The 13,045-nt window shown below is 38.1% G+C and overlaps 1 protein-coding gene across 19 annotated transcripts in view; it reads right to left on the bottom strand.

Moving 5' to 3' along the window:
- The window catches only part of LOC119786788 (receptor-type tyrosine-protein phosphatase delta-like), a 295,024-nt gene that overhangs the window by 23,754 nt on the left and 258,225 nt on the right, over positions 1 to 13,045 (bottom strand). For 11 of the 19 annotated variants that reach the window (XM_038290329.1, XM_038290332.1, XM_038290336.1 and 8 more), the window contains 8 exons: positions 12,488 to 12,744; positions 11,320 to 11,413; positions 8,929 to 9,153; positions 8,684 to 8,844; positions 7,973 to 7,984; positions 5,869 to 5,981; positions 3,862 to 3,903; positions 3,370 to 3,467 (listed from right to left, as the gene is read on the bottom strand). In XM_038290329.1, the coding sequence (XP_038146257.1) occupies positions 3,370 to 3,467; positions 3,862 to 3,903; positions 5,869 to 5,981; positions 7,973 to 7,984; positions 8,684 to 8,844; positions 8,929 to 9,153; positions 11,320 to 11,413; positions 12,488 to 12,744 (1,002 nt within the window). The remainder of the gene's footprint in view (positions 1 to 3,369; positions 3,468 to 3,861; positions 3,904 to 5,868; positions 5,982 to 7,972; positions 7,985 to 8,683; positions 8,845 to 8,928; positions 9,154 to 11,319; positions 11,414 to 12,487; positions 12,745 to 13,045) is intronic. The other 8 variants (XM_038290335.1, XM_038290337.1, XM_038290347.1 and 5 more) reach the window with 1 other exon arrangement.

Raw genomic sequence — 13,045 nt, 5'->3', positions numbered from 1 at the left:
TACGGAGGCCTTAGTGCAGTAAAGCGTTTCTTTTTTTCTGCAAGTAGTTTTGAAAACTGTACTTTTACACTTTTACTTGAGTAAAAACTTAAGTTGATGCTGATAAATACTGATATATACTTTTACTTTAGTAATAAACATAAATTCTTTTGACACCTCTGTACTTTACTCATCCCTTTTTTTTTAACCTGATCCCTTCTGGCAAAGATTCCCAGCGGTTCTTCTGTCTTTATCTCACTTTATTCACACAGTTCTCTTCATCAACACCAAACCATCAGCAAATCCTTCTTTATCAGATCCATGAATCTTCCTAATCTTTTCTTTGTATCTTTTTCAACCCTGGCAGCTTATAGACCCTCCTTTGTGAAATATATCAATTATCCCACCTCTACAAAGTTTTTAGCCCGTTTAAATGAGAGTTTAATTAACTTTGAATCCTATCTATCGCTTTTTGTCCCTATTGTTGGGACATTTCAACATTGCCACCCCTCTTTGCTTTTTGTATTAGTATTATTTTAAACCATAAATCACCGAAAGCCTCACAACCACCTCATCTTTTGCCTCAATATTAGTATTTGCCACTTGCCACGAGTCAGTCTGCACTCTTGTCTTCACCTCTTTAGCACAGACAATTGACCCCAAGTACTCAAACTCATCTACTTTACCTTGCTGTTCCACCTGTCTTCTTCTCTCACACACATTTATCAAATCTTTGTTTACCTACATAGCAAACTTCGACTCGTTCTAGCCAACTCCCACCTGCTTTTAACTTTGACTGTAATTTACAATGTTGTCTGGAGACATTATAATGCATTAGGGTTCCTGCCAAACTCAATCAGTCAGCTTTCCATCATCACGGTGTACAACAAGAGGTTTAAGGCTGAACTCTTGGTTTAATTACTTCCCTGAACTAGCTGTGAAAGCGCCATTACATTACTGGTGCTTAGGGAGACCTTATCTCTATGTAGGACCACTAGGATGCTTATGAGGGACAATGAGAAGCCAGACGTGCTGTGCGACTTACTTCTATACACTGCAAAAAATGTTAATCTTAATAAGTACATTTTTCTTAAAATAAGTGCATTTTTTCTTGAATTGAGGAGGTAAGTGAGACACTTTGCCAATGGAACAAGACAATTTACATTTAAAATAAGAAAAAACTATTGCATTTTCTTATTTCAAGTGAATTTGATCTAATTATCTTATTTTAAGAGTAAAAATACTCATTCCATTGGCAAATCCTCTTACTTACTCAAATTAAGGGTAAATACACTTAATTTAAGAAATCTTTACTTATTTCTAGATTGTTTTTGCAGTGTAGCATCACCTATCACTGTCCTCATTAAGTTATAAACCATTTCACAGTGTTTGTTTCGGCGTCTTCTTTACTGCAAACATAGTTTCCATCATATTTTGTGCTGAAATTCTTTACTGTTTTGTTTTAAGAACATCATAAGTAGCTTGGTCATGACATGGGGTAGCCCTGGTAATAACCTGCAATGGCTACAATACTAAGGTTATTGGAAATTAACATTACTTTTGATGATCTGGACCATTAAATAAAGACTCTTGAAGGGGGGGACAGATATATTTGACCATACTGTTTTTTCAATTTGCACATTTCATCCATCCATCCCTTTTTTTAACACGCTTAATCCCAAGTGGGGTCACGAGGGGTGCTGGTGTCTATCTCCAGCTGTCAATGGGCGAGAGGTGGGGTACACCCTGGACAGGTCGCCAGTCCATCGCAGCGCAACACAGAGACAAACAGGACAAACAACCATTTGTGCACACAATTTAGAGAGGCCAATTAACCTAGCATTCATGTTTTGGACTGTGGGAGGAAGCCGGAGTACCCAGAGAGAACCCATGCATGCTCAGGGAGAACATTCAAACTCCATGCAGAAAAACCCAGACCAGGAATTGAACCCAGAACCTAGTTGCTGCAGGGCAGCAGTGCAACCCACTGCACCACAGATCAGCCCCCAAAATACTAAAATTGCACATTTTAAAACAATTTTCAACTAGCAAAAAATGTCAGGATGTGTTGAGGTGGAAGCCAGGTACTAACCCTGTCGAATCTAGCTACAAATTAAAGATGAGCTCAATATTACCGTCTCTAGGCAGGAACATGGATACTTATGATATCCTTTTTGAAGAGAGAGACTTTCCACTTTCAACAGAGACACTCACTACCGGGGAAAGATGATAAAAGCACAATAAATTCCCACTGGTAGAGAGAGGATGGTTTTGTCAGACCATTAAGCTCCTGGAGGGTAATTACAGTGTAACTGTTGCTGTTAGCTGGGAGAGGCAGACATGAGGTCATTACGGGTCTGTCAATGGAGAGGCACAAAGAGTGGAGAGCCAAGGCAATTTAGCAATTTTGAATATTTTACGACACATAATTATGGTTTTTGTGGAGGAAAAATAGACAGGAGTGGTGCTGGCTGAGTGCATGTATGTGGATTCACAAGTTCAAGACTGCTTTTCGCGCGGTGCCAACATCAAGTGTGTCTGATTATCACACCGCAATCATTTCTGGCCTCCCTGCCGTTCCTCGGCAGCTCTTCCACCCGTCCCTCTTGCCGGTCCGCCGAGGGTTCAGCACCGAACAAAGCACACAGTCATGCAGAGAGAATGTGAGGCCCAGCAGAGCAGTGTGAGTGCCAACCACAGTCAAACACACAGCTTCTCCATCACCGTCTCCGTTTTTCCTTCTGTTAAACACCCTTAGTTGGGTTATTTCTTTCTACTTACGTTTTATACATCTGTCACACACAATCTGTCTCTTTCTTGTGGTAGCCAATTAGGGCCTTTTGCCTCCTTCTTCACCCGGAGGCCCTTTGGTGGACAGAAAATATTTCTTTTGTGGCAAAACTAAACACTATTACTGCTTTAACAGCTCTCTGTGGAGCTCATTGTAATGCAAACTCTCACTGGTGTCACAGCCAGCTTGTTTAGAAATTATTCTGCTGATCTGTCCAATTTTGCCATCGCTGCTTCAAATTAACTCTGCCAAAGTTGGAGAAATCTAATCAAGAAATTTCAGAGAACATTTTCAGTTCTTTGTAGCTGCTTCTTGATTTTGTTTTTTCTCTTTCCACACCAGAGCATTGAAATGGGAGCTTGATAACCATCTTGACTTCAGGCAAACTATGTTTGAGATTTCAAATTTCATACTCATGTATAGAACAACACAACAGTAAAAGGGAGGAAAGTTGACTTTATCTTGTATCGTTCCAAGTCAGCTAATCAAAAGGCGAGGTTACTGAAATTGAAAAATGACATGCTTCTGATAAACATGAGTGACTTCAACAAAAAAAACCAGATGAGTTTCCCCGAGTTAGAGATAATCAGCATTCCTACCTCATACTCTTGAGAGAACTTGAGATTGTCATTTGCCTTGAGGCGCTCGATGTGATCTGCCAGCTCCGAGATGGGGACAGGCGGGTGACTTGCCATGCCTGCCGAGCACAGAGAGAAGCTCTTTTGTTACCGACACTGTACAACTAAACTCTTTTACAAGAAAAAAATTAAAAGCGGTGGATCCTGAAGTAATGATGTTCAGTACTCAGCCCAAGAAGCAAATGGAGGTTAATTCTTTTGTTAGGTGAGTTTTTCTCTCTCCAGATATTTGGAGAGAAAATAAAAATGTTACTGATGTTACTGCAATAAAATGGGCACTGGGAGCATATGAGCACTGCTGGTGAGGATATAAGAACAGCAAACAGAACCAGCCGTTAAAAATTCATTAAACAGGTGTTATTCAATGAATGTTGTCAATTAGAGCTGCTTCATCCTGTATGGGTTGGAAGGTTAATTGGAATGAGAGAGAGAGGGACAGAGAGACTAACTGACTTGACAAGCGGCGATAACCGCGGTACACCGATACACGGTAAGCTGAGAAGGGAAAAAACATCACAATTAACCTCATCACAACATCAAATACCAACAAAATATCATGTTTAGTCCACATGTACAGTGCTGGTGAGAACTTTACACATCATCAACATTTTTTGGGGCTGCTTTTCAAATCATCTTTCAATTTATCTTATTTTAGGATAACAATATACAGCACTGTAACAAACAACTTCATTGGTCTACATTTTCTCTTTAATCTCATATCATCTTAATGATCAAACACAAGGTCAAAGGTAAAAGTACTTTTGTAGCAATGAGGAAGGTTCTGCAGTTGTCAAAAATATTGCTACTCCTAAAAGTATCTATACTCAAATGCTGAATCCAGATACGAAACAAATCTGGGATGGTATCAATAGTAAAGATTGGTATTCTTTGCATATTTAAGCAATTGTATTTCAATGGATTATATGCAAATTCGTTGATAATACCTTAGACTACCTTAAAATATTGTCAAATTGTGTTAAACATGTAAGGATTAAGCAATAATAAGCTGCGTATTGGACGGTTTTAATTCCTAACGCGTAGAATGTATGAAATACACAGGTTTGAATTGTTTAATTCTCTTATATGCCATGGTCTCACAGAGACATTTGATCACGAAAGTTTGATTTACTTAAATCAGGGGTGCTCAAGTCCATTCCTCAAGAGCTACTATCCTGCAACTTTTTGATGCAACCATTTTTAACACACCTGAATCAAATGAGTGGCTCGTTACCATGCCTCTGTTGGGCTAAATGAGGTTAGATTCAGGTGTGCTAGAGAAGAGATGCATCTAAAAGTTCCAGGATGGTAGCTCTTGAGGACTGGACTTGGGCACCCCTGACTTAAATCAATTATGTTTAAGATAGGGAACTATTTTTGCTGGCCTTGATTTATTTTATGCTAACCAAGAAAAATGATTATCAACAGATGTTATTAACATCGGCTAAAATATCCATATACAGTATGTCGTTTAACTATTCATATTTTATTATGGAAGCCAATTTATTCCATTTTTAATTCTTCTTTCTCGGCTTCAATCCTATTAAACATCCTTATGTTTCAGCATCATCTGTTTTTGTTACCTCTCCTCCTCTTCCCATTTAATACATTTTTTTTTTTTGACAAATAAAAAAAAATGAAATTCACCTCAAAATACATGCTACCACCATGCCTCGTATTTACCTTGTAAGTAAGCGGATCTGATAGGGCTGGTTAGTGTGTTGCTATGGCGATGAGATTTTGCTGAGGTTTTGACAGTGGTGTCCTTTGTCGCACAAACTTGCCCCCCCATCCTCGCTGCCTCGGCCGTATCTAGACCCACAGCTATTTAGTGATTATACCTCTTGCATTGTAGCGTGGAATAACATAGCGCAGACCACTCTTCAATATTGGGCATAAGGGTTATCCATTTCGCACTTATTTGTACACTTATATAACTAGCATCTATGTTTCTGTATTATAGGGAAAAAGGTGAGGCATTTATTTTGCTAAAAATATTTTTTATGCCTACAATGTGTCATTTTTAAATTCCTATTAAATTGAAAATTGTTTTGATTAAATATTTTAAAAAAGAATTCAGAAACTCCAAAGCTTATACTTAAAAGCTTGGCTGTGCAAGGAAATGTGAGTTCTACCATTTCTGATAAGAATAATGGTCGAACATTTAATCAAAATTATACCACATAATAATAAACATAAATTTGTTGATTATCAAACATAGTTTTTTTATATCAATTTGTTCATTATCAAAAGTGTGTGCTTTTTTCGCAAAGCAGATGTATATTTATATAAGTGGGGTGAATTGAGCTTGTATGTAAAATATTAAATCTGTACAGAATGGAGAAAATCCACAGCAAATTTCAACTTGTGCACCCAACTTAAAATCAAGAAGTCATTTGAACACAGTCTCCATGATCAGAGTATGTAAAGTTCCCAACAGCAGTACATTTGTCTCCCACCTACCTGGAGTCTGGAAGTTGATCCTCCGCAGCTCAACAGGATCTGTGGGATGGTGGGAGGACATGGCTTTGCTGCAGGGAAAACTGCCCTTCCTTCCTTCAGCCTCGGCTCTTTTCCTAGAAAAGCAAACAAAATGTGACTCAATATCATGTGGCTAAAACATCTGGCTTTAAATTAAGTTTTGAGAAAAATATGGATCTGTGCACCAATGCCTTAATGAATTATTTTCCCAGGGTCTCAATACACTGCACAGGAATATTGTTAGCTTGGGATTTCTCATTTCAGTTTATAACTCCTGCAGAACTGACCAGGGTTGTTTGAACAGGTTTTATATGAAGATTTAGAGGCAGTAAACATAATCCTAAAACCTTCAGCTATAATTTCATGAAGACATAAAATTTTATGACCGTAATTGAAATATTGACTAACTAATGTTGCATGATGTTTCCAGCTATGCTGCGGCTCCATCACAAGGCCAGAAATAAGACCCCAAAGCCAAATAGCCAATGAGTGGCCAGATAGACACACAGACAGACCATCGCTGGGCTCCAAATGAGGCTATCACATTGAACAAATTAAATCTCTAATTCCTTGAGGGTTTCTCTTTTCCCAGAGGCTTTATTTCCTGCAAATTGCCAGAATTAGTTTTTAATATGCAAAACTCTGTTTCACTGCAGTAGAAAGGGCTTTTTCCATGGGCAGCCCTTCCTGTTTTCTTTTCAAGGCAGTTTAAAATATATAGAGAGGATTTTTCTCAAACCCTCTCATCTGCCCGGCTAAAAATTTTTGGATTAGAAAAGCTAAAAAACGATTTGCCTACTACCTGTCCAACATTGTGGACATGCAGTATTGCAATATTAGAAAAACACTGTATCAGGTAACAGACATATTTTCTAGGAACTGCTAATAGCATGACAAGCTAACTGTTAGCCACTAATGACACTAAAGTTAGCATCTTCCCACAGTTGCAAAGTGGTAATTGGTTGACATGAGCTCATTACCTAATTTAGTTTATTTATTTATTTTTTTTGATTGGTTGGTTTGAGCTGTTAAAGAGAGGAATATTAACATCGGCGAGACAGGAAGTGATTCAAGAGTTTACATCTACAAATTCACTCTGAAAATCATTTCAAGTATTTCATTTTATTTTACTTGCACTAAGACAACATATATGAATCTTTTTATGTTATCAAAATTTATTTAAAGACAGTTTACAGCTTTACACACAGTGGATGAAGGTGTTGTCATGATCTTGGCGCTGATGGGTGGCTTAATTGCTTATTCCATTCACCTGCCTAACTCTGCCCGGTTGATTATTATGGCTCATTTGATCCAAATGCTTCTGCTCTATTTGGTAGATAACATAACTTCCATCCAGCTATCAGGGCCAGATTATCTTGTTCTCGTTATTGGGGGCCAGTGGAGAGAGCAGTTTTCAGTGTACCATAGCGTTTCTGATTTCCTGATCCCAACCTGGTCTGCCTCTCATCCACTCAGCGTGCCTGTTTCTGTCTGATCTCAGTGGAGAGAGGGTTTTTTAGCGTACTTTAGTGTTTCTGTGATCCTAATCCTGACCTGTTCTGCCTCTCAGCCACTGAGACCTGCCTTTTCCTGTCTAAGCGTTCTGCCTGAGCTGTCTCTGGACTTCTGTTCTGATCAGTATCCCTGACTGGGATTCAGACTTCTTAACCTCTGAGCCTTCCTGTTCTGATCTGTTGCCCTGTTGTGGCTTGGACTCCTGCTTGTCTTCTAGGAAGCCCTCCGGCTGGATCCTACCTCGTTCTCTAGGATGGACTATACTGTTGAACCAGGTCAGTGACTCACATGGAAGTCATCCTCCGTCAGATTATCATGATCGCTAACCCGTGTTTCTCCCCAACAGAGCTTCAGTGAAAACAGTGGTTTACAGTGTTTTCTGCTATACCTTTACAATGCACTGACTAAATTGCTATTCTTAAACAAAATTATTATTTCAATGAGTAAAATAACATCAGCATAGCCTGACACTACTTGAGTTTAATATTTGTGGCATTTCTTGTAGAGTTTTCTTTTAAAGGGGAATGCCCCTGTAGGCTATTGGAAATGGAAATAAGTAGCACTTGTTTACCTGTCAGGTTTGCTGGATTCAAAAAGAGGAGGTTGGAGGGCGTTGTGGGTGCAGATAAAAGGACAGACAAGAAGGAATATCATTAGTGTCCGATCAAAGAGCATTAGAGAAAGTAGCAATGCTGAACTCATCATTTTCTTTTTTTAACACACTAATCAGTTTCTCGCTGCAGTGTTACTTATTATGCAAAATATAACTTCCTATGGAGACAAAGAGCAATGGCACTTTTAAAAAAGAAAACTTCATTGCAATACACTGGATACCCTTCATGACAAACCACTCTGAAGCTGTAACATCTAATAAAATACTAGGAAACATGGCTTCAAGTGCAACTTCACACCAAATGAGACATTAAAAGTCAGAAATATCCAAGAGGAACCCTCCAGGGTTTACCAACATCAGATTGTTGCCATCAAGGTCAATAATTCTGTAATGCCACATCTGTCAAAGCAATTATTTATGTGCATTAACAAACCTCTAGCTAGAGGAGTGATGATTATCATCATTAACACTAAAGGCTCATAATGTTATCTTGCCCTATCTGTTATGTAAGCAAATGCTGTGATGTAATTTTGCAGTAACAGGGACAAACAATAAGACAATCTGAATGAAAACCTATGAGATAAACTAGTTTAGATTATTTTTCTTTTATTCTTTTAAGATGACGATTATGAATATACATCATGTTTTCTTCTGTCGCCAAAATTTTACCTTTTAAACAAAAGAATGGCGATGACAATGCAGACAATAAAGATGACAGCAAGGACGGGGCCTACAACCCACAGCAGACCCTCCTCCTCGTCAACCATCGGCTGGGGATCCACGTCCGATGCCGTCACCGGATCAGAATAGGGACTGGTTGAGAACATCGTCTGCAGAGATTTGTAAGTTTAGGCGTGACGGCACATTTTTTCTCTAAAAATGACTGCTGCTTGAGAGAGGGAGACTTGACCTACATTTTCTGAGAGGTCTAGGAGGGAAAGGACAAAGAAGACATACTCCTGTCCACCCTTCAGAGGACGGTTGCGGAAGTCGCCGTAGGTTCGACTGTCACCTAAAGTGAACTCTAAGGGGAGGGTCTTAAAGTGAGCTGTTATATACGCCCTCGGCTCTGATTGGCTGGCCTGTCTGCGGATTCGAAGGGAACGGCTGACACTGGTCCTGTTGATCTCTCTGAGGAGCTGAAATGGAGGAGAGCAGAAGATGATACGATAAATAATCAGAGAAAGAAGAAAGGAGAGTGGTGGAGAATAAAGAAGATGTTAAAAATACCAAACGGCTTGGATTGAAAAGAGCTGTTCAAGAATTGCATGCATTATATGGGTGTAATTGTCTTTTCAGTACCTTACTAAAGTATTCAGATTAAGCTTTTTCATATTTCTTTTAACTCTGTACATTATTCTTCATTGCAATTATCAATATGTTATCAGTTTCAATTGATTCCGATATTATTAAAAAACCTACATACATCCATCAGACAAATAAATAAAACCAATAAAAACACATATAACATTGGGGGTCGGTAGAAGTAAATAATTCAAATAACTCAATTCTGTTCTACGGCTCTGTCCTCAAAAACACACATATCAGCTTTCTTTATATGCTGCACTCCAAAAAAAAAAAAAAAAAAGCTCAGGTTTTTATTACTCTCTTTGCTGACGTATTGAAAAAAAATAATAATTTGATCTCTTTTTAAACTGGTGAATAATTTCTCGTTAAAACATCAACGCCATCATTGGGAAAACACAATTTTTCCCTCTATTCTAAAGATGATGGAAGATAATCAATAGTCCCCAAGTCTTTTCTAAAAAAAATGGCAGAACATTTGGGGTGTATTCCTATTCAGCTTCCTTAGTCAATACCGTAATTACATTTTGCTGCAACAACATCAGCTGGTGGTTTGGATATAAATCTTAGCAGCTCTGTTAGAATTAGTATGAGCCTCTATATTGCTTCCCTGATAAATCTCCTTGCCTTTTTATTTATTTTATATTTTTTGTCTTGATAGAGGGGTCTGCAACCTGCGGCTCTTTGGACTCTCTACAATAGCTCTTAATATGATAACGAGTCAAATAATGGTTTTGAATATAGTATACTAACAAATAGCATTCTTACAAGCTTAAACAGTTTTTTAAAAGAACACCTAAGTTGTTTAATTTCTTACTAGAGAATCACATTAAAGAACCAGGAATATGCTTTGAGATCTTTATTTCTTGTCATTAGCTTCCAACCCGTTTATTGTTTTAATAAAATCAATGCTTCTTCTTTATGAAAATGTCATGTTTTGTTCTTATATCAAAAATCAAAAACCAAATTAACTGCTGTTTAAAATGGGAACAGATTTAGTAACGTGGATATTTAAAAACTAAAAAAATTTATTTTATTTAAAAGTCTTGTAAAATTTGCTGCTTTTACTTGGCCGCCCTCGGAGTAAAATGGCTCTTTGCAGTAGAAAGGATGCAGGCCCCTTACATGGTAGGTTTGCAGCTCTGTTGAACTCAATTCTCCCTGCTTTTCAGAGAACTTTCTCCCTTAACCTGCCTGCTGTGTTCCTCATGATGCTGTTTTTTCACTAATGTTCTTAAACAAGCCTCTGAGTTTTTCACTGAACGACTGCACCTATACTGAGATATAATCAAACACATAAATGTATTTTATGATTTTTTAAAACTACATTTAAAGCATGTATCCTCTTTATTGCACTTTAAACCATTGTACCTGTTCATTCAGCTAATATCCCAAACAACGTGAACAAAAAGGTGGAAGAGTTCATGGAGTATGAATACTTTCAAAAGGCCCAGTAATTACGGTCTCCAAAAGTGCAGCTGGCATATTTTTTTTATCCTTAACAACAGTTCTGTAAAGAAAGGAAGTTCTGATAATTTAGCCAACATTAAAAAAACCATCAGTGAAGAAACAATAGGCTGCTGAAAGTGTTATTCCCCCGGCATATTTGTCTTCATCAACTGAGGTGCTGTCACATTAATCCGCTAGTACATTGGGCAGTGCAGCATAAAGAGGCTTTAGAACTAATCTAACACACATGAATGTGCTTTCAGAATAGTATAATGAGGTGATAAGGTCTTTAGAACTATCCGGAAGGGGAATTAGATGGGAAATGGTATGTGAAGTCATTGTTTGGATTGAACGAGGTACGGATAACCTTTTCTACTTTCACTCGGCTGTGCAGGCATTCACTTTACACTAAGCTTCCATGTTGTACAGATGTCCCTTTTATCTTATAATCATCACTGCTGTCACTAAACAGCTTCTTCCTCTTTCTTAAAAAAAGATATGCATCATAATAAACATTGAACCCCTCTCCTCTTATGTGTTGGTAGCCTTACCTCATCCAGATTCATCTGATCAGGATCTTCCCAGGGATTCAGAAACTTTCCTCCTCTCTGTTTCTTCAACGGCACCACCACCACATAGTAACCCCTGAAACACACCAGAATTTAATTGATTTGCAACCATTAAAGTGACAATCAAAGTATGCACTCAGCCTCCCTTACCCAACTTCAGCAACACATCAAATACACAGACAACTTACTTTAAAAATAGGAGTAAACAAATCGAAATTGATAGAGACACCAAGACATCAGAAAGTGGGTCACATATTAAACCTGACCGAACCCAATCAGGGATTATCTTGCAAGCAATAAAAACCTCTCAGTCTTCTTTTTTTATATCTGCAATTGCACCACAGCCAGAAGGTTATGGTTGGAAAAAGACTAACAGTTGGCTAAACACAGCATCAGTGAGGCGTTAAGCAGTAAATTCACATAAGGTACAGAGACATAAGAAGCTTTTTAGAATTTTACAATTAACTACCACATTGAGGAGGACCAGATGGCAGAAAGCTGACTTTATCAAAGCAAAGTTGCTGTTTCATCCACTTATAGAGGTCAAAAAGAATGTTGGATTTTAAAATGGTGGCGGTCTCTAACTATTAACGTTTGCTATAAAAAATAAGTGACAAATATGTATATTTTTTAAATAAATTGAAATGGGTAAAAAAAACTCTATGACTGGTACATTTATTTAATTATATAATGCTGGCTGAATGATCCATTTTCTACTTGATTGTAATTTTCTTTTTTCCAAATAGTAGCAGTGAGATATCAAGGGAGTAAAGTCAAAACACTTTTCAAGAGACCGACTACATGACCATTGCAAAGAGGGAAACTGTTAGCAGCCAAGTGAGTCATTCACTGCTTTGGATAGGCTTTCATTTGCTATCTATATTTGTTTTTATGGTTAGAAAACACAGACAAAAGCATCAGCCCTGAGCTCTAATTTGTGGGCGTTTTCAGACATGCTTCGCTGCCAAATGTTTGAAATCTTTCCTTATGGGGCAAAAGACCAAACAAAAACAACAGGAATGAGAAGAATCATGTCTCAGAACATATAGAACATTATAAAATTTACCTGACAAGAAAAAAATTCAAACAATTCCAAAACCACTAAAGTTTTTCTTTTTTTGTTGTTTTGCATTCCATGACTCATCACTACCTGACTTTTGCTGTCGTCTGCACAGTTGGCAGCTGCACGGTCACCATTCCATCTGCATTGGTCTTTCCCACAATAAGGGGTTTGCTTTTCAAGATGTCTGGTGCAGTTGTGGCAGTGACGTGGTGCTGCAGGCCACCAGCACTGTTGGCCCGGTTCGTCAGCAGAAAAGAGTACTGGGTGTCCGGATCCAAGCCAGTTATAAGCTTCTGAGTCTGTCTGCCATCTACTTCCACAGAGCGGCCTTTTCCATACAGGATCTGAGAACATAATTCACAACATGCATTATTTAATAGACTCAAAATTAGTTATTTCCAAACAGCTGCAGTATCTACACAGAATCTCCAAAACCTCAAGTCATTGTGGTAAGTTAGCTTTTGGCTGTTCAAAAGCACAATGCTTTAATTATGGATAGGGGCGTGGATGCTAATTTAAAAATAAGTAGAATTGTAACAAATCTCCTGCATTAAAAGGATCCACAAGGCATCCAGTGTAGTGCTTTACCATTCCTTTCATTTTTTTCTTGAATTTCTCATGTTATTTTCTATGGTTTACGTAACA

The sequence above is a fragment of the Cyprinodon tularosa genome, unplaced genomic scaffold (genome assembly GCF_016077235.1).
Source record: "Cyprinodon tularosa strain WSP-4 unplaced genomic scaffold, ASM1607723v1 ctg279, whole genome shotgun sequence".
Classification (NCBI taxonomy): Eukaryota; Metazoa; Chordata; class Actinopteri; order Cyprinodontiformes; family Cyprinodontidae; genus Cyprinodon; species Cyprinodon tularosa.
The sequence above is the reverse complement of the archived record's forward strand: the minus strand, read 5'-3'. Positions and strand labels throughout refer to the sequence as shown.